General features: G+C 49.0%; 2 protein-coding genes across 7 annotated transcripts in view; one reads left to right on the forward strand and one right to left on the reverse strand.

The window, feature by feature from the left end:
- The window catches only part of Sctr (secretin receptor), an 81,234-nt gene extending 68,566 nt beyond the window's left edge, over window positions 1–12,668 (forward strand). For 5 of the 6 annotated variants that reach the window (XM_048368661.1, XM_048368663.1, XM_048368664.1 and 2 more), the window contains exons 11-13: window positions 2,606–2,732; window positions 8,867–8,908; window positions 12,069–12,668. In XM_048368661.1, coding sequence (XP_048224618.1) covers window positions 2,606–2,732; window positions 8,867–8,908; window positions 12,069–12,221 — 322 coding nt within the window. In that variant the 3' untranslated portion in view covers window positions 12,222–12,668. The remainder of the gene's footprint in view (window positions 1–2,605; window positions 2,733–8,866; window positions 8,909–12,068) is intronic. The other variant, XM_048368667.1, reaches the window with a different exon arrangement.
- A 1,399-nt stretch (window positions 12,669–14,067) lies between these two features.
- Tmem37 (transmembrane protein 37) lies at window positions 14,068–20,130 on the reverse strand. Its single transcript, XM_048368668.1, has 3 exons — window positions 20,055–20,130; window positions 14,338–14,935; window positions 14,068–14,307 (listed from the first exon to the last, which is right to left on the reverse strand). The coding sequence occupies exons 1-2, from the start codon at window positions 20,073–20,075 to the stop codon at window positions 14,363–14,365; spliced, it is 594 nt and encodes a 197-aa protein (XP_048224625.1). The 5' UTR covers window positions 20,076–20,130; the 3' UTR covers window positions 14,068–14,307; window positions 14,338–14,362.
- Between the last annotated feature and the right edge of the window lie 535 nt (window positions 20,131–20,665).

The raw sequence follows: 20,665 nt of genomic DNA on the forward strand, positions 1-20,665 counted from the left end.
GATGGTGGGGGAGTGTGTCTGATTATGATGGGATGGACCCTTGAAGAAGGTAAGGAGTCTGCATGGGCTACAGGACTTGATCCAAATCTAGCCAAATTTGTGCAGTATTTAGGAGAAAATTACCTGGACTTTTGTCAGGAGAATGTGTGACTCAAAAATACTTAAAATCACCTGGTGGGGCTGGGAGCATGGCTTAGTGGTAGAGTGCTTGCTCAGCATGCATGAAGCCCTGGGTTCGATTCCTCAGCATAACATTAACAGAAAAAGCCAGAAGTGGTGCTATGGCTCGAGTGGTAGAGTGCTAGCCTTGAGCAAAAAGAAGCCAGGGACAGTGCTCAGGCCCTGAGTCCCAAGCCCCAGGACTGGCCAAAAAAATAAAATCCTGGGAAAGTGCTCAGGCCCTGAGTTCAAGCCTCAGAACTGGCAAAAAGAAATAAAAAAGAAAAATTGCCTGGTGCCTGAGATTTACACCTAGCTACTCCAGAATCCTAGCTACTCCAGAAGCAGAGATTAAGATCTTAGATAAAAATTAAGATCAATGTTTGAGAATCCAGTGAGAGATTCTTGTTTCCAATTAACCAGCAAAAAGCTGGAAGTGGCTGTGTGGCTCAATTGGTAGTGTGCCAGCCTTTCATGGTAAAGCTAACCAAGAGTTTGAGGCCCTGAATTCAAGCTCTAGTAACAGGATCAAACAAACAAAACATTTGAAACCTTTAAGATGTTCAAGAGAGATGTGCCTCCCTGCTTAGGCCTCAGACTGGGGTCATAGACAGTAGAATATTTTTTTCTCTCCTGGTTCTAGAGGCTAGAAGTCTAATGGCATGCCTCTGAGATCTCTGAGACCCCATGTGTTTTTTTCCCTGAGCATTGGTACCCCCATATCTCTGTGTCTACATTTCCTTCCCTTATAAAGACCCTGGTAGCTGGGCACCTTTAGTTCATGCCTCTAATCCTAGCTACTCAGAAGGCTGAGATCTGAGGGTCGTGATTCAAAGCCAGTCCTGGCAGGAAATTCTGTGAGATTCTTATCTCAAATCAATCACCAAAAAGCCAGAGGTGGAGCTGTGGTTCAAATGATAGTGTTAGCTAGGAAAAAAGCGCTAGGACAGGCCCTGCTCTGGTAGATTGGTTGGTGTCTTCCACAGGCCTTGAAACTTAATCTCCTCTTTAATGACCGCATATACATTCACAGTTTGAAATACTGGGGACTTGGCTGCAACATATGAATTTGAAGGGGATACACTTCAGCCTGTAACAGAGACTAAAGACAAGTAAATGCTCGACACAGGCTCTCTTAATGGTGCTTTAGTCTCTGAGAAGTCAGTTGTCTTTGGTAAGGTTTGTCTGTGTTGTTCCTCACTGCACCTATGGAACATCTCTGCTCCACATGAGCCACCCCTTCTGGCTTTTTGCTGGCTAATTGGAGATAGAGTGCCATAGATCTTTGTTCCTGAGCTACCTTCACACTGAGATTGTTAGATGGCAGTCTCCATAGTACGTAGGAATACAGGTGTGAGCCACTGTAGCACCCTGAATTCTATTTAGTGTGTGTCTGTTTGATTGGTTGGGGTTTTTTTTTGTAATTATTATAATTGTTATTATAAATGTGATGTACAGAGGGGTTACCATTTCATAAGTCAGATAAAGAGTAAATTTCTTTTTGGATAGTATCATCCCTTCACTCCCTCCCAGTTTTTCCCTCTATCCCCATCTACAATTTGTATAGTTAATTTTCCTTATAGTGTCTAGTGAGTACCATTTGTTCACTCTTTGTCCCTCCATTTCCATGTCTCCTTTACCTATCCTCCCCCCTCCCCCGATTCTTATTTACTAAAATTGGCTACCTTAATCTGAGAAGAAAATACAAGCACTTCTCCTTATAGTTGTGTGTGTGCATGCATGCAGCACACACACGCTGGTTCTTAGGCTTGAACTCAGGGCCTGGGCGCTGGTCCTGTGATAAGGGCTAGCACTCTACCATGTGATCCACAACTCCACGTTCAGCTTTTTAATTGGTTAATTGGAGATAAGACTCTCATAGACTTTTCTATTCAGGCTGGCTTTGAATGGAGATCCTCAGACCTCAGCCTCCTGAGTAGCTAGGATTATGGGCTCAAGTCAGTGGGACCCAGTTCTTACAGTTATGTTATCTAAATAAGAAAGCTGATGTTGACCATTGTTAGACATAGAGTCACAGTAATAGGGGTATCTAATTTCTAAACAAAACCCCTTGGGTGGGTATGTTTTATACTGCATTACTTAGAGGGAGGTGATGAGGAACTTTGGGGACTGGTCATGACTTGGTAAGTGTTGTGTCTGGATGGTAGATGTGTGAGAGTCAGGAACCTATGAAATAAAATGCAAACAGGCTAGGATGTAGCTCATTGACAGAGTGTTTCCCTAGCCTGGGTTCAATCCTTCTACTAAAAACTAAAAATAATAAAGAAAAAAACAAGAGAGAAAGCTGATACCACCACCACACCCCCCCTGCCAGTGTCTGGACACATTGCTGCTAAGCAAGGGGCACTGGTGGATTTTCCCTTAGTGAGGGAAGGTGGTTAGAGGGAGGCAGAGGAGAACTTGCATGGTGGCTCTATGTCCCCAGGCGGCTGGCCAAGTCCACACTGCTGCTCATCCCCCTGTTTGGCATCCACTACATCGTCTTCGCCTTCTCCCCCGAGGATGCTATGGAGGTCCAGCTGTTCTTTGAACTGGCCCTGGGCTCCTTCCAGGTAAGCTTCAGGAGCTGTCACTCAAAAAGAGGAGTTCTCTGTCCCACGGAGAGAAATGAGGGGATTGGGAAGAGGATTTAGCAGAGACCCAAGGGACACAGGGTCAGGGCCTGCTTGTGCCACGTGGCTCCGAGTGGGACCCACAGTCCCCCCCAGTTAAATGGAGGCAGAAGATGAAATCTAGAGACTGTGACACTGACTCCTGGGACAGGGATAAGGGACAGCCACACCATGTTGCATGTCAAATTGTCACAATACCACAAACACGTCCTGGAAGGGCATAGGGAGGCAAAGCTTGGGGAGAGGAGAGAAGGGCATTTGAAAGACAGCAAATCCTTGTCTTCTTATTGGGATGCCCAGAAAAAATAACCAAAGATGCATTGTCACTACCATCACCATCACCCTCACCATCACCACCACTACGACAAGCAGTAGCAACAACAGCTTCTAGAATCTGTTAAGAAAAGTACACAGTGTCCCAGAGGAAGAGGAAACTGGGGCCTGCTGTCAGGAGGCTGATAGGGTTTCTAACCAGAATGGTTTTATGTTTAAAACTATGAGCAGGTACAACTTAGTACAAGTACAAATGAAAGGGGTGGGGGGAGAGGGAGAGAGAGGAGTACAATGTGCCAGTGGCTCATGCCTCTAGTCCTAGCTACTCAGGAAGCCAAAATCTAAAGAACCAGGGTTTGAAGTCAGCCAGGGCATAAATTCCAGAATAATCAGCTGAAAGGCCAGGCTTGATGCAAGACTCAAATGCTAGTGGCAGAACACAGATGTGAGTTCAAACGTCAGTACCTTGATATAAAAAATAGGGATTTATTTTCCTATTAATTCACCAAGATGTTGTGAAGTCAAAACAACAAAAGCTATGAGAATCCTGTTTTGATAGGAGGAAGTATTAGAAACCCTCAAACCTTAGAGTGTTATGTTGTTTATTTACACATAGTTATTTCCTCCCCCCAAATCATGTGATTTTTTCAGGAGGAACATGGACATCCTCCTCTCACAAAAACAAACAAACAAACAAAAGGACAGTAGATGAAGATTTAGTGAATAAAAAAAGAATAGAAGCCAGTTGGATTTCCTGTGCAGAAATGAATCTGATAAAGTCCTACAGTGGAGGGACAGGTAGGTCACAAGTTTGGATTGAAACTCCCTAGTAGCCAAAGCAAAGACAGAAACACTCCACTTCAAGACTTATCCTTCCCCCACCCCCATTCTTGAAGCCTTACCTCCTAGGGCCTACTCTGTCTAGAGACTCCCTGCTAGCTCCGCAGACATTCAGAGAACCCGGCCTCTTGCCTGTGCTACTCATAGTTCTCTTTTCTTTCTTATGGTAGTACTGGGTTTTGAACTTAGTACTTCTTGCTTGCTAGGCACGTACCACTTGAGTCATGCTCCTAGCAAGTTTTTGCTTTAGGTATTTTTTTAGGTAGATTCTCACATTGTTTCATCTGGGTCTCACCTGGATTGTAGTCCTCTTTCCTACAGATTCCCACATAGCAGAGAGGTCAGGCGCACCACTATACCAGGCATTTTTCTTTTTTGTTGTTGTTTGTCATGGGGTTTGAACTCAGGGCCAGGGTGTGGTCTGTGAGATCTTTTTGCTCAAGGCTAGCACTCTACCACTTTAAGCCACTGGCTCTACTTTTGGTTTTCTGGTGTCTAGTTAGAGATAAGAGTCTCTTGGATTTTTCTGCATAGGCAGGCTTTGATCCATGATCCTCAGATCTCAGCCTCCTGAGTAGCTAGAATTACAGGCATGAGCCCAGCCCTAGGCTTTTTTCTTGAGATGAGATCTTCTTTAATTTTTGTCCTGGCTAGCCTCAAATTTAGATCCTCCTAACCTCTGTTTTCTGCATACCTGGGATTATAGGCATGAGCTACCATACCCAGATCTTTATGATTCTTTTCCTTTGGCTCATGTAGCATTGGAGGAGGCTGGGCACACCATGGCCTAGCAGCTAGAGGATTTGAGGTCCAGGCTGGTGAAAGGACTTGACCTGGAAAAACAGGTAGTGACCATGGGGAGAGTTTGAAAATCCATATCCACCTTGCCACCTGGATGAGGGCTTCCTGACCCTCAAAGTTGGGGCTTGTGGTTGGGCTACAGACGATCCATGGAAAGGCCATGTGGCTTCTCTCTGGGAAAATGCCAGGAGGAAAGCAAACATATTTTGCTAGTGTTCCCACAACCATGCTTATGAAGAAATCATTACAATATTATATATGCGTGTACAGTACATGTATGTTCTTGAATATATATGGATATGCATGGATAAAATAGACAAGAGGTACATTATACATGTGTGTGCCGGGCTTCGCTCTACCCCCCCATCTACGTGGGAGGGGGTCCTGGGCTTGTCTGCCTCTTCCATGTGGGATCCTTTCTCGCTCTCTCACATCCCCCAGGCCAGTAGGGATTAGTCGCGGAAGCGAGGACCCAAGGTAGCCTCAGTTCGCGTGTGGTTGCGAGACCCCATGCCCGCCAGCCCAAGGAAGACACGGGCGGGTGGGAGTCCTGGAGAAAGCCTCTGGGGCGTTCTGGTTTATTCAAATGAGGAGCCAACGGATATACCCCCAAAGGCGGGCACAGGAGAGGGACTATTGGTTGGCTACAAGGACTGTTCCTCAGGTGATGTCACGGGACTTCCTTTATGGGCGGAGACCACAGCCCCGAAGGACTGAGTTCTGGGTCCCCACCATTAGACACGTGCTCGCCCCCAGGGGTGGGGGCTTCTCTTCCCGTTGAAAGTGGAAGGAGAGGGGACAGGCTAAAGCCAGCTGTGCCCTCTTAAAGTCACAGCTGTCCCCAACATATGTAAAAATCTCTTCTATCCACAGAAGCCAGTAGTAGAATCAGCCATACTGGTCAGCATGGTTAAGACTCTTTTTCAATTATTACAAAGTCAATGGCTCATGCCTGTAATCTTAGCTACTCAGGCAGGAGGCTGAGATCTGAGGATCACAGTTCGAAACCAGCTCAGGCAGGAAAGTCCATGAGACTCTTATCTCTAATTAATTACAGAAAAAGTTGGGGTGAAGCTGTGGCTCAAGTGGTAGAGTGCTATCCTTGAGCAAAAGAATCTCCAGGCCCAGAAGTCAGGCACCAGAACAGGCAAAAAAGACAAACAAACAAAAAACAAACAACAACAAAAAAAAAGTCAAGGGCCTAAAGAGCACACAATCACAGGATTGTCTGTAACAATCTGTACTTTTAATCTTCCTTTTTTCTTCTTGGTCAGTATTGAGGTTTGAAATCAGGATCTTGTGCTTACTCAGGTTGCTTGTTTGCTTGACTAGCACTCTGCCACTTGAAACATACCTCCAGTTTTGATTTTTGCTGACTATTTGGAGATGGAGTCCAGTGGACTTTTTCTGCTTGGTTTGGCCTTGAACTGATCTCAGCCTCCTGAGTAGTAAGGATTACAAACATGAGCCAAATTGAAATGCATTAATTTGGTTAGGGATTTATCTCAGTGGAAGAGCATTTGCCTGGCAAGTGTAAGGTCCTGAGTTGTGTAAGGCCCTGAATTCAGTCCTCATCTCTGAAAAAAAGAAAAAGAAAGAAAGAATGTGATGAAATGCATTAACTCTTGCAATACTTGCTTATTGTAAATAGTTGAGAAAGTTACATTTTAAGAAGAAAGAAAAATAAATACAACCAAAAGGAAGAAAGTAGTAGAAAAGGAAGGAAGGAAGGAAGGAAGGAAGGAAGGAAGGAAGGAAGGAAGGAAGGAAGGAAAATAGAAAGAGAAAAAGGGGCAAAGTTCAGTGTTGGAGTATTTGCCTAGTACGAACATGGCCTGGGTTTGATCCTAGAGAACACACACACACACACACACACACACACACACACACACACACACACGTTGTACCATCTACTTGGGACCACAATGTGATCATTTTGTATCCTGCTTGTTTTAATTCTCTACATGCCCCCCCCCCACTAAATTTCTTTTCATGGCATTAAAATCCTGCCACTTCATTTTTCATGGCCCCAACTGTGAGATTTAGTAAGCTTGCTAGCTTGTGGGAGGCCTGCCCTAGAATATGTGCTTAGACCACAGCTTCCTCTGAGAAGGCTTTTGCCTTCCCCCTGAACAATGAAGATGTGTCCCTGTGCCACAGGACAGTTAGAGCAGATGACCCTGAGTGGAGACACAGGTATCCGCCTCACACTAACAGCTCCAATAGGGCACAGCTCCAGTCTTGCTGGAAACCCTCTGTGACTCTGGTTCCTTCCTACCTCTCATCCAGGGCTTGATAAAGTCTATTTTTTTAAACAGTGTCTTGCTATGTTGCCTAGGTTGGTCTTAAACTTTGATCCCCTTGGCTGAGCCTCTTAAATGCTAAGATTACAGTTGTGTACCACAATGCCTAGCCCTTTGAGGATTGAATAAAATAGAAACTCAGAATCCCATAATTACTCAGGTCAAGTTGTGCTGCACGTCCAAGTTTGACTCATTTCACAGCCTGCCTGTAAGCACCTTTCATTCCCTCATGGCTAATAGATTCCTGCTGTGAAGCCACTCCTACCCTCTGGGAGCTTTCAAAGCTACTGATGCAGAGCCTGGTGCTGGGGGCTCACACCTGTCATTCCAGCTACTTAGAAAGCAGAAATCTTAAGACTGTGGTTTGAAGCTAGGCTAGGCAGAAACGTAGCAAAAAATAGGAAGTAGAGGTATGGCCCAAGTGGTAAAGCACCAGCTTTGAGTGAAAAAGCCAAGAGAAAACTCAAGGTCACGAGTTCAGGCCCTAGTACCAGCACCAATAACAATAATAATTAATAATAATGATAAAGAAAAGCAAACAAAAGGAAAGAAGGAAGAGAAAGGAAAGAAGGAAAAGAAAGAAAGGAAGAAAGAACAAAAGCCCTTGAGATTTAAGTGTAAAGTACAAAGCAAAGAGGATTCAAAAATTCCCAACTTGCTGCAAAATCTGGGAGCCACAACCCTGTGTGGACCCTGCCGTTCATGCGGTCCTTGTCCTGCATGCCACTCACTGATGCCTGAAGTCTCTTCTAGTTTTGTCACTAACCCATTCAAATGCCAGTGTCCAGAAATGAGGTTAGAGCTCAGTGGAAGGGCTCATGCTTAGCATGTATGAGGTCCTGGGTTCTAGCCCCAGCTCCAAAAAGGAGGAATTACCAAAGTTGTATATGTTGTCTGCTTTCACGGGCCCAGATGGTCCATTGCCCTTGGGGTCCTTTCTAATGTGATAAGGAGCTAGGTGCACTGTGGAGTGGGACTAGAGGAAAGAGGGTGGAGCTGTACATACCAGCCTCCATGTGGGAAGAATGACCACCTCTGGACAGCCCTGTAAGAAAGGCAGGAAGACCCAGGAGGGTACTAGGAGGTGGGGAGCGGGGTGTACCCCTTCACTCCTCATGCCTCTCTAGGCCTCTCTGGCTCCACTCAGAAAGCTGGGCCTAGAGCGGCTCCTCTGGCAGATCTCCATGCCAGGGTCCTAGGACCATTATCCTCAATTACCAGAGCAGATGCATCTGCGTAAGCACAGACCTCACCCAGCCGGGTGCAGAACTTGAGGCTGTGAGAACAGGATGACACTAGCCTGTGCTTGAGGCAGCAAGGCCAGGCCCTAACCTGGGCTGGGCTGGACCTGGTTCGTTCTGACCACACATTTGTTCTTCAGTGCAATTAGTCATCTAGGCTTCCACCTCTCCAGACTTGCAGCTGATCTTGAAAATGACACCATGCTGGGTCCAGAGGCTCCCACTGGACTGGCCTTGCCCCTCACAGGGGAGCTGGGGCCACACTGCAGGGGCACCACTATCCAGTGTGCTCCCATGCTCGTCTTCCTGGGTTACCTACCTGGTCCCTGCCCAGTGGGTACTAGTTGGCAGTAACTACCCCATGACTATGATGTGTTGGTGGCCCTCTGTTAGATATCAGGGACAAGAAAAGAGATGCTTAGTCTCTGGTGGACAGCACAGGTACAGAGCACTGAGGGAACCAAAGAGGTAGCACCCCACGAGGTTCAGAAGGGGAATGGGAACCTGGCATATCCATTAGAGAACATGCTTCAGGAACAGATGAGGGGAAGGAGCCTAGGGCCAGCTGCCAAAGAGGGATCTGAGCACCTGCACTAACCCATGCTCTTTCTGGCAGGGGCTGGTCGTGGCCATCCTCTACTGCTTCCTCAACAGTGAGGTGAGTGTCCTGGGGTTTCACTGGGTCTGGATTTAAGAGCTTCTTGGAGAGGACAGTGCGGGGTATGGGGGTCAGTGGGGGAAAGGCTGGGCAGCACTGTCAGGAGTCTAAGCTCAGCAAGATCAGCAGGGTTAGCTGGTAGAGTACAGCCACTGTTCCGCCCCCCCAACCCCAATCACTGTCCTGACTCAGCAAAACTGGGATTTCTGGGTCTGGGTGGGGCTTCTGTAAGTGGTTTTTGTTCTTGTTGATTGTCTGTAACTAAGGTTTGAACACAGGGCCTCTCACTTACTGAGCAGGTGCTCTACCATTCTATTCATGCCCCATCCCCATCCTTTCTGCTTTAGTTTGTTTTTCAGAAGGCCTAGAACTTTTGTCCTGGGGGCCAGCCTAGAATCAAAATCTTCCTACATCCTACTGAAAAGGGGGAAAGGGGATGGGATCTATGGGATGTGGGTAGACAAATGAAGAGAGGAAGGGGGGAGGGGAATGCAGTCATAAAACTCAACGCACATTTTACAAAATGAAGAAACTGAGGAAAGGAGTGGAGTTGGGAGGGATGGAGAATGATGAAAGGGCTGACACTAACCAAGATTCCTTGTATTCATAAACTTCAACTCCTTTATACAACTACTTAAATATAAATTTTTAAAGCTGTGTCTCAGGCTAATAATCCTAGCTACTCAGGAGACTGAGATCTGAGAACCATGATTGGCAGCCAGCCTTGGAAAGAAAGCCCATGAAAGTCTTATCTCTGATTAAGCACCAAAAAGGGCAAAGTTGCAGCTATGGCTCAAGCTATCGAGTGCTAGCCTTGAGCACAAAAGGTCAGGGACAATGCACAGGCCCTGAGTTTAAGCCTCAGGACTGGTACAGACACACACACACACACACACACACACACACACACACACACATACACACACAAAAGAAAAAAATTAAAAACCCAATGAAACAAAAACCACGAAGATCTTCTTACCTCTACCTCCCTAGTAGCTTGGGGTTTCAGACATGTACCACCATGCCCAGTTTTTTTAATTTGGTTTGGTTCTTTTGTGCCTGAGCTTGAACTCAGGACCTACCTGCTATCCCTTAGCTTTTCCCCTTAAGCTGGTGCTTTATCCCTTGAGCCACTCCTCTACTTTCAGCTTCTTGGTATCAATTGGAGATTATCTTACAGGTTGGCTTCAAACTGGGCTGGCTTCACACCATAATCCTTAGATTTTAGCCTTGGACTAGAATTATAGGCCTGAGCCACTGGTTAAGAAAGTGTTCTTATCCACATTTAGGGTACCTGTTATCCACGGTCAAGTTCAGGAAATGTGGAAAAAGAGCTTAGGCCTCAGCTGCAGCCCATATTTCTGACAGTGATGCTACACACTCCACGGGTGACTGGGTCTCTGCCCCACTCTGGACTTGTATTCCCATCGATGACAGGCTTGATTCAGAAATAGTGACAGTAGCTCAGTCTCCCCCAGGCCTCCAAATAGGTTGGCAACTCCCTGGGGATTGTGCTTTCACTTGGAGGACTTTTTTTTTTTTTTTGCTGTTGGCTTGAACTTAGAGCCTGCATGCTGTTCCTAAACCAATTTGTGCTCAAGGCTAGCGTGCTACCATTTGAGCCATAGCCCCATCAGCTTTTTCTGAGTAGTCTTTATTTGTTGTTGTTGTTTTGTCAGTCTGGGGCTTGAACTTGGGCCTGGGTGCTGTCCATGAGCTCTTCAGCTCAAGGCTGGTGCTCTACCACACTGAGCCACAGAACCACTTCTGGTTTTCTGATTAATTAGAAACAAGAGTCTCATGGACTTTCCTGTCTGGGCTGGCTTTGAACTGAGATCCTCAGATCTCAACCTCCTGAGTAGCTTGGATTACAGGTGTGAACCACAGGCTCCCAGCCTGCGTAGTTTATTGGAGATAAGAGTCTCACAGAGGCTGGGGATATGGCCTAGTGGCAAGAGTGCTTGCCTCATATACATGAGGCCCTGGGTTCAATTCCCCAGCACCACATATACAGAAAACAGCCAGAAGTGGCGCTGTGACTCAAGTGGCAGAGTGCTAGCCTTGAGCAAAAAGAAGCCAGGGACAGTGCTCAGGCCCTGAGTCCAAGCCCAGGACTGGCCAAAAAAAAAAGAGTCTCACAGAAATTCATGCCCAGGCTGACTTCAAATGGTGATCCTCAGGTCTCAGCCTCCTGAGTAGCTGGGATTACAAGCATGAACCACTGGCACCTGGCAGGGCTCTGAGTTTGCACAGAGCTTTTGGGTGAGAACACACATGGGCACACAGAAACCACTGTACACATAAGTAAAGCCTCTGTAGCAGGTGGCCATCCCTCTGGTTTATTGCACTTACATGGAAATCATCTCTGATGGATTCCAAAAGGAAGGCGTCAAGCCTAACCTTATAAATTTGGCTGTTCCAGTTAGAGATTGTGAGGAAAATGTCAATAAAACAACTCTCCAGGGACTGGGAATGTGGCTGAGTGGTAGAGTGTTTGCCTAGCATGGAGGAAGACTAGGGTTCAATTCCTCAGTATCACATAAACGGAAGTGGAGCTGTGGTTCAAATGGTAGAGTGCTAGCCTTGAGTGAGCAAAAGAAGCACAGGAACTGTGCCTGGGCCCTGAGTTCAAGCCCCAGGACTGGTGAAAAAAAAAAGACAAAAAACAAAACAGGGGCTGGGAATGTAGCTTAGCAGTAGACTGCTTGCCTAGCATGCATGAAGCCCTGGGTTTGATTTCTCAGCACCACATAAACAGAAAAAGCCAGAAGTAGTGATATAGCTCAAGTGGTAGAGTGCTAGCCTTGAGCAAAAGAAGCATAGGGACAGTGCCTAGGCCCTGAGTTCAAGCTCCGTGACTGGTAAAAAACAACAACCCAAAACCCCAAAAATAACCAACCCACAACTCTTCAGCACCCCACATAAATTCTGAGTTGGCCTGAGTGGCTTCATTAGAATGACTACCCAGTTGTCTTGGCTACCAAGATGTTAGAACCAAGTGCCCAAGGTACAGAGGGCCCTTGGTACTGACAGCACATGGGGATGGAATCTGTCACCTGGAGTGCCCTGTGGATGAGGGGAAGCAGGGACGAGTTGGGCCTGCTCAGTATCAGGCCTGCCCTTGCCTTTTGGCCAATGACTGATAGCTCATCTTGGGCAGGTGCAGCTGGAAGTTCAGAAGAAGTGGCAACAGTGGCACCTGCAAGAGTTCCCGCTGCGCCCTGTGGCCCTCAGCTCCTCCTTCAGCAATGGCACCAGCGGCCCCATCCAAGGCACCAAGGGTCAAAGCACCTGCCAGGCCAGTGTCATCTGAGGCTGCAGCAGGAGTGCCCAGGGTCAGAGGTCAAGCCAGGAGCTGAGAGGGCCAGGCATGATGCAGGACAGGCATCTTCCCAGCAGCCACCCTGTGCTCTCCAGTGCCGATGCACCCGTTCCCCCCCCCCGCCCCCCATGCATGGGACTCCTCAGAAGCAAGCAGAAGGAACTCGGGGAGGATAAGGGCCTAGGACTTGGGTCTATAGTGCTCTTCCAGGAAGGAGCTCCATGGTGGGCCGAAGAATAAATGGTGCCTGGGAAGGGATTTGGTCTGTCTTTGCCAAGTCTTTTTGCTCTGGAACACAAGAGGCATAAAAATACTTTGGATCACTTCCTATAGGAGAAGGGGGCCACCCAGGGCCCCCAACTCACATTTCAGACACCATGAAAATCCAAGGCCCTAGGCAGATCCCATCTGTCAGCCCTATAATTCGCTTGTGTAGTAGCTCTCCCCAGAGCCTTCAGGACCCCTGGGTAAACTGATCTGATGCAGTCACAGGGACCTCAACCCCTTCTAGTATTCCTGACATGTGTGAGGCATACACGGGGGTGGGGAAGGGAGGGGTGGGTGTAGTAGGAAGTATTGCACTACTGCACAGTCCACTTGATAGAGAAGAAACAGCTTCATCAAGGCCCCAGGACTTGCCAAGCTACTCAGTGAAGAGGTGGCAGTTTGTCCAGAGTCCTTAATATAAATACACATGCTTCTAGGATAGAAAGGACAAGGGTCTGTTTTCCCACCCTTCTAAGCTCCTGGTAACTATGAATCTTACTCTTCACTCAGCTGCGCATTCGCTGGAGTATCTGTGCTCCCTGGCTCCAATGCAGGATGCACCCCTTGCTTGGCATCAGTGGCTCATGCCTGTAATTCTAGCTACTCAGGAGTCTGAGATCTTAGGACTATGGTTTGAAGCCAGGCCAGACAGGAAAGTCCACAAGACTTTTATCTTAAATTAACCCACCAAAAAGCTGGAAATGGAATTGAAGCTCAAGTGGTAGAGTGACAGCGCATCTACCAGCTCAGCGATGTGAGGAGGATGGGAAGGAAGACCAACCTACCCAACACAGAAAACTCCATCTCAAGATAAACAAATCACTGTGGAGGCAGGTTGGTATCGATGGCCAAGAACTTGCAGTGAAAAAACACAGAGACAGAAAAAAAAAGCAACAAAAAATCATCTACTTCTGGGCAGAAAAAGTACTGGAAATGTGGCTATATGCTGAATGAATATAGATCTGTAGCCAGGATGGAAATCTCCACCTGTGCCTGCCTCCCTGCTCCAGCCCTCATCCCCAGGATGGCTGTTAATCATTATCCTAGGTCTGCCAGCTCCCATCACCCCCAGGGGAGCTCAGGTGGTCCAGAGTCATGCTCTTGGCATTGAGTTCTAGGATCAAAATTGGCACCCTGGGGCCATCTGACCCTTACAAAAGGGAGATATGCAAGTGCTCACCTGTACACACCCGGGCCTCGTATTAGAAATGGGGCTCAAGGAAGGACCTGGACCCTGGTTATACTGGTAGAAGCTGGGGTTAGCTGGGGCTTATGAGGTCCCCATAAAGAGCAAGTGAGAACTCAAGCCAAATGGTCTGAAAACCTATGTGCAAGATATTCAAAAGGATCCCACTAAGTCAGGACAATGGGTCAGCAGGCCTTCGAGTGTGAGAATCACTGCCTGGTCTGGAGGGGGGCTGGTGATCCATTCTTGGCACCCTCAGGAGCCCACAGCCCACTGCAGAGTCAGTGAAATTGGTATGAAGTATACTGGCATGTGGCTAGCCTGGTTACCCATTCACAGGGCTGCTTTCAACTCTATTCCACTCCAAGGAAGAAAACTCAAGGAAAGTGTTTTAAAATGTGTTCTTTTAGAAACAACCCCCTAATAATTTGACTAAACCTCTGTAGATGCTGCCACAGGCGCACTCCTAGCTCTACAGAAGCCCTTGGACTGTTTCTAGTCAATCACCCAGAGCTTAGTGGCTAAGATGGCAGCTTCAAAGTCACAGTTCCATTCCATCCCCGATGGAGGTCACAAGTTGGGCGGTACCATCTTGATGATACTTTCTTGTAGAAGCCAAGGTCCCTGGGGAGGGGGGGGCTATTATTTCCTTGGCTGGTCCCTGGGGTTGGGGTGGGGGCTAGAATTTCCGTGGCTGGTCCCAGGGCTGGCTGAGGCTGTTGAGATGAAGACCACTGATGGCATTGAGGAAGAAGAGGAAGGAAGCCGTGAACTCACACCAGAACATCAGGGTGAAGCCGACAAGTGTGATCTGATTCCGGAGGAGAATCACGAAGCTTAAGAGCCCCCCAGAGGAGAGGATGAAGGCAACCAGGAGGAGGAAGGAACCGATGGTCCACTTGCGGCGGGAGTAGATGTCCTCACACACCTGCGATACCATGAGGAGCTCCAAGCCAAAGATGGCGGCTACCACAGCCATGGCGGCCACACTGCGCGCGAGGCCTAGGCCTATCTCCAGCCCTGGCACATGGGTCTGGCTCAAATCTCTGAGGCACTGTGGTCCACTTTGGTTGGTGATGGTGCAGAAGTGCCATAGCCCAAAGAGGCGGGTGTCATCCAGGAGCCAGTAGCCATCACAGATGGAGATGGAAGACAGGACAACAGCCAGGGCGGTACATGCAATGATGAGGGTTCGGATAAAGGATTCAAAGAAGGACCGGTGGGGCCTCTTGAGGCCTAACACCCTGTGAGCCTGAAAGACATGACCGGAAGCAGAATCAGTGAGAGCCTGTGTCACACCCTCTCCAGGGGAGACCCCCAAATATGCTTTCTAACTCCCCCCTAGCTCTACTTTCTGCTCCCATCTCACAGGAAGCCTGGAATAGGTCATATCCACCCCAACCTTCACCCCCACACAGACCCACCTTCACTGATGTCCTTCCCTTTTTACCTGTCCTGTGCCCTCCATTCAAGACCTGTTAGCATGGGCTGTCTGGTGCTTACCAGGAACTGGTTATTCCCTTACCATTCTTTATGTTCTCCACAGTGGGTGGAAAGCTCAAATTATTAGCCAGCAAGACACTGAATTCAGAAAGCCTGTCTTGTCTGGCTCTTGTGACCTGGAGCATGCAGTCTACCTTAGCTTCATTGTATACAAAACAACACTGGTGGCAGGCAGGGCTCTGGGGCTGAACAGAGCTTTGTGACAGAAGCATGTCCGTGTAGAAGGCAGTTTCCCTGGGACACATCCAGTTTCATCTCCACCCCAGCCCACTTGTTTATATACCTTCTATAATAGTTGCTCTAGGACCACGTGGCATTATCTTGTTTTCCTGAGTACTGAAAGCTGTGTTTGTACCTTGCCCTTTAGCCTTGCTCTGCCTCTACCCCACCCAGACCTGCCAAGGCAAAGTGTCTGCTCCAGCAGTTTCTAGGCTGGGAAAGTCACCTTGGTGTTCAGCCTGCTAGTTTTCCAGTGAGGTTCTGTGTCAGTCCTGAGATGTCATCCAAGTTCTGCTCTCAATCTGACCCACAAATCAAAGGAATATGGAGGCAGACATGGCGACAGCCACACGCACTGCAGGATCTGCCTGCCACCCTCTCGAGCCTCACCTCCCAGTGTATGCTTCCTACCACCCTCTTCACCATAACAGCTACTGTCCTGCAAATTCCGTGCCTAGAACTTTCTTCTCTTAGAGCTCCTGGCCACTTGCCTAACCCAGTTTGGAGTTTTTGTCTTTTCATTTTTGGTGGTACTGGGGAATTGAACTCAGGGCATTGTGCTTGCTAAGCAGGGGCTCTATCACTTGAACCATACTTCTAGTGCTTTTGCATTTTAGTCTAGTTTATTTATTTTTTTGCCAGTCCTGGGCCTTGGACTCAGGGCCTGAGGACTGTCCCTGGCTTCCTTTTGCTCAAGGCTAGCACTCTGCCACTTGAGCCACAGTGCCACTTCTGGCCATTTTCTGTATATGTGGTGCTGGGGAATTAAACCCAGGGCCTCATGTATACGAGGCAAGCTCTCTTGCCACTAGGCCATATCCCCAGCCAGTCTAGTTTATTTTTATTTTTTAATCTAGGCTGTTGTGTTTTTGGACCTCAATCTAAGATCCTCCTACCTCTACCTCCCAAGTAGCTAGGATTATAAATGTGTGCCACCAAGACAAGCCTTCCTCTTCTCCATTATTTAGGTCTGTTTAAAGTTACCATTTCACTTATTTCTGGCCTACTCAACATAAAGTGGGTCCTCTGCTTTTGTCTTCCACCAGGGACCCTATTTTGCTCTGTGTGCCTGTGTGTGTGTGTGTGTGTGTGTGTGTGTGTGTGTGAGAGAGAGAGAGAGAGAGAGAGAGAGAGAGAGAGAGAGAGGAGTCTCATAATCTCTCCTGCTTGAGCTGGCTTCAAACCATGATCCTCAGATCTCAGCCTCCTGACTAGCTAGGTTTATAGGCATAAGCCACCAGAGCCTGGCTCATTTTCTTCTTAAACCAATAGGGTTGGTAGGAGAAAACTCTATGCATGGGATGGGTATAAGGAGAAAATCAAGTTATATGGAAGACGAGTGACTTGTCCAAGATCGCTTACTCAAATTGAGTCAAGTTTGTGATAGCTGCTCTGACAGTAGTATCAAGGTGGAATCCACTCAGCTAGGAAATGCTGACAGAGGCCTTCTCCATCAGCCTTTGTGCCAGAGCTCAGTGTTACTGGGCAGGAAAAGATATCAGCCCAGATCACTGCCCCCAAAGCCAGGCATAACCAGGATCCACACCTCCACTCAGGTCCTGGCACCATACCAGGCAGCAACACTCAGGCAGGAAATGTGGGCTGTGTGTCAAACAGTGCCCTAGATTCCTAGGAAGTGCCCAGCACTCAGGAAGGCAGTGGAAAAAGCTGAGCAGGACACCTCAGTCCCCCTCCTCACTCCTGACTCAACAGACCCATTACCAGCAGGAGGCATGGAGGTCTAGAAGCTTTCATTGCATTGTATGAGGGGGAAAAAAAAAAAAAGAGGATCTACAGGTAAGAAATGAAGCAAAGCAGAAAACAGTGCATGTATATCTCCACTACACACTAAAGAGGGGTTTGTCCTCAGGTGAGTTCTGAACCTATCTGCCCAGTTTTTCTCATCTATAAATGAAGTTAGCCAGTAGCCAGTGGCTTATCCTTGTAATCCTAGCTACTCAGGAGGATAAGACCTGAGGATCAGGTTCCAAATTAGCTGGTGCAGACAAATCCAAGAGACTCATATCTCCTGTTTACCAGCAAAAAGCCAGACTTGGAAGTGTCATTCAAATGGTAAAGCACCAGCCTTGAGAAGGAAAAAAAAGCTAAGGGAGAGAGGAAGGCTCTATTTTATGCTCCAGTACTAGCACAAAATAAATAAAAATGAATAAATAAAATAAATACAAATGAAGTTAGTAACACCAGTCTAAAAGCAGTGGCCACAAGCACATGGCAAGGAATCCCTAGAGATATGGTCAGAGGATGGGGCGGTCCTGGCAACAAGAGGACAAGTCATAGAATCACAGGACCCAGAAACCTTTTGCCACCAGTCATCACACTGTCTGGCAAACAGGAACATCCTGTCCTTTCCTCAGTCCTGCCCATCCCAGGCCCAGACTGGACTTTAATCTGCAGGACCAAAGACATCACACTGAGATCAGAAAGAAAAGACAGCTGATCTCATTTCATCTTCCCCTCCCCCTCCTGAACCAAAGCAGGGCTTCAAGTCTCTGAGAACCAACATAACTCCGGGGGTTCAATGAGATCTTGTACATAAAAGATGCATGGAAGACTGGCCATTCTCAGTTCTCCAGAGTGATTAGTAGTATTACACTCATACATATTGTTGAATTTGTGCCAAACCACTGGGCACCTTGCCCCTGTTCTGCCAGGGCTTTGGTCACCTTTTGGTGACCAGGGCCTGAAATTATCTCCAAGGGGACAGAGGGGGGAAGGAGCAGCTCAGTGGAAGATGATTTTGTATCAGGCAATCATTTAAATCTCAGGACTTTGACTTCCTCCACTAAAAACACTACTTTATATAGTTTTCCTTCTAGTCTGTGACCTTGAGTGACCTCTAGTGATGCTGAAACAAAGATTCTTTGATACTCTAAGGTTACTGAGTCCAGTGGCCTGGTCCTTTCTGTCCTCTCCATAACCCAGCATCCCACCTGCTCCCCTTTGCCAACAGCTTCCCCAAGAAGACACTTTGGGTGCCTACTCATTCTCCATCCCTACCCCAATATGGCCCCTCAACACTCCCTTGCCAGGCCTGAGTCAGGATACCACCTTCACTACCAAGACTGTGTGCTAGAGATCAGGCACCTGCCCCTTTCAACCTGTCTGGTCCACCTTGCTGGCATGAGCCAGCCTTTCTTTCAGCTCTTATTATTAACACCCTCCTGCCACCTAGAAGTGTTGATAACTACACCTATCTCATCATGTAGTGGTGGGGATGAACTTATTGCCTAAGTGCCAGGGTAAGGCACCTGTACCCTTCCCCCCCCCCCCCCCAGTTGCTTCCTGTGGTGACAGTTCAGCTCTCCTGGCCCTTGTTCACTTCTGCTTCTGAGCCCTGCACAAATTCCTACTCCTCCCCTGATGAAAAAAATCTTTCCCATCCCTTAATTTGGCACTCAATTCCCACATCTATTCCTAGTTTACAGGTCTCTCTCCTAGGATGGTATGTTTTTAGGTATCTCTCCAGGAGGGCAGAGAACACACCGGGTCCTAACTTCCAAGTCCCCTTCCTCCCTGGCGTGACACTGGAGCCCACTCTGGGATAAAGAGGAGTGAGTGTTCCTGCCCCACTGGAGCCTCTGGCTCTTGGCTGAAAGGGGTTGTCTAGGGAAGGACACAAAGGAGTAGGTGGCTTTGGAGATACAAATCTTGGGTCTGAATCTTGATTCTGTCACTTGGCTAGCCTCCAGGGGGCAAGTTCCTTCTGAGCCTCGGTTACCTCATCTATAAAATGGGTAGAGCTGGGCAGAATGGCTACTGATGCAGTGTCAGATACACACTATGTAGTCCCAGCTACTCAGAAAGAGGCTGAAGCAGGCAGGATCCCTTGGGCCCAGGAGTTAGAGATCAATCTGAGCAATGTAGCAAGACCCTATCCAAATAGTAGCAGTAATAATAATAATGATAATAATAATAATGGAAGAGTACCTAACATGATCAGTATTATGGGGCCTGAACACCTGACATGATTCGTATTATGGGACCTGAACACCTGAAGGGAAGCCGGGCAGAGTGGAAGAGGCCAGCCGTTTGGGACGCCAGGGTAGCGAGCTGCCCGCGCCGCGCGGCTCTTCCACGGGGCAGGAATGTGGCGGTTCCCGCCAACATAAAACCGTCCCCACGCCGAGGAGAAGCTGAATCTAAGGCGGGGAGCAGCTTGGCCCTCGCTGGAGCCTACCTCTGGGTGTCTGGGCCCCCAGCGGACGCTCAGCACCTCAAAAGCAATTTGGGGGGCTGTTTTTCTAGCCCCCACTTCAGAAGGCTTGAGCTCCCCGGCGACGCATCGGTTACATAAGAGCCGCCGCGCCTCGCCACCCAGTCCGTCCGTCCGTCCTAACGCCCCAGCCAACAGGTCGCTGGGCCCGCAGAGAAGCGTCAGTCCTCCCTGGACGGTCCGGGGGTGCCTCGCCTCTGGTGGGAGGTCCGCCCCGGGAGCAGGACCGAGGGCCAGGCGCCCCGGGGTTGCTTCCCGCGCAACCTCCCGGGAACCCGGGGGTCCGTGGCAGGGGCTGGGCACGGGAGCTCTGGCGGCCCAGGTGCAGGCTGGGCCTCCGGGGGTGCGCGGTCCCATCCCCCGCCCTCCACGCCGGCGGCACCCCGGCCGTCCGCCCCGTGGGCCCCCGAGCTACCTGAGCGGTGAGGGCCGTCATGCTGCTCCGGTCTCCGCCACCGCCGAGCCGCGCGGCTCCCGCCGTCCGCCCGGGGCTCCGGGGGCGGGGCGGAGCTGGGCGGGGTCCCGGCCCTCACCCACGGGCGGCCCGACGTTGCTGAGTCAGCCCCTCATCCCAAGGGGTGACACCTCCTCACCCCCTTCCGTTCCCTCTCTCCTTCCTACCCCCCCACCCCCCCCCCCTGGCCGGGGGACGATGGAGCTGACTTCTGCAGCGCAGATTCCTCCATGGCTGGTCGGTCCGGAGGGTGTGGGTCCGGAGGGTGTAGGCTGGGTGGCTCCCACCTACACAGCGCGCCGTGTGACCTTGGGCTGCAGGTTTAAAGTCTCTGAACTGAGCCTGACAAAAAGTGAGATACAGTAAGTGACGGGCCGGCCTCGCCTGGCCCTTGTAAATGCCCGTGGACCTCGTCCTGGGCCCTCCTGACCTTTTCCGTGGCTGCCCAAGCTGCTTGTGAGGCTTAGGGGCCCAGCGAAAGGCCAAGCAAGGACCTAGCTCCCACCCCCAGCTTGAGGCAGGCTGCTGAAGGGGAGGCAGGCTGCTGAAGGGGAGGCAGAGTTGCCAGTGCC

Source organism: Perognathus longimembris, chromosome 20 (assembly GCF_023159225.1).
Source record: "Perognathus longimembris pacificus isolate PPM17 chromosome 20, ASM2315922v1, whole genome shotgun sequence".
In the NCBI taxonomy this organism is placed as follows: domain Eukaryota; kingdom Metazoa; phylum Chordata; class Mammalia; order Rodentia; family Heteromyidae; genus Perognathus; species Perognathus longimembris.

Bases quoted from the DNA above. Each gene is read 5' to 3' on its own strand.
- Tmem37 (XM_048368668.1), bottom strand. From the start codon at position 20,075: ATGACGGCCCTCACCGCTCAG. The intron at 14,936-20,054 runs GTAGCTCGGGGG...CATGTCTTTCAG, and splicing joins TGACGGCCCTCACCGCTCAG to GCTCACAGGGTGTTAGGCCT.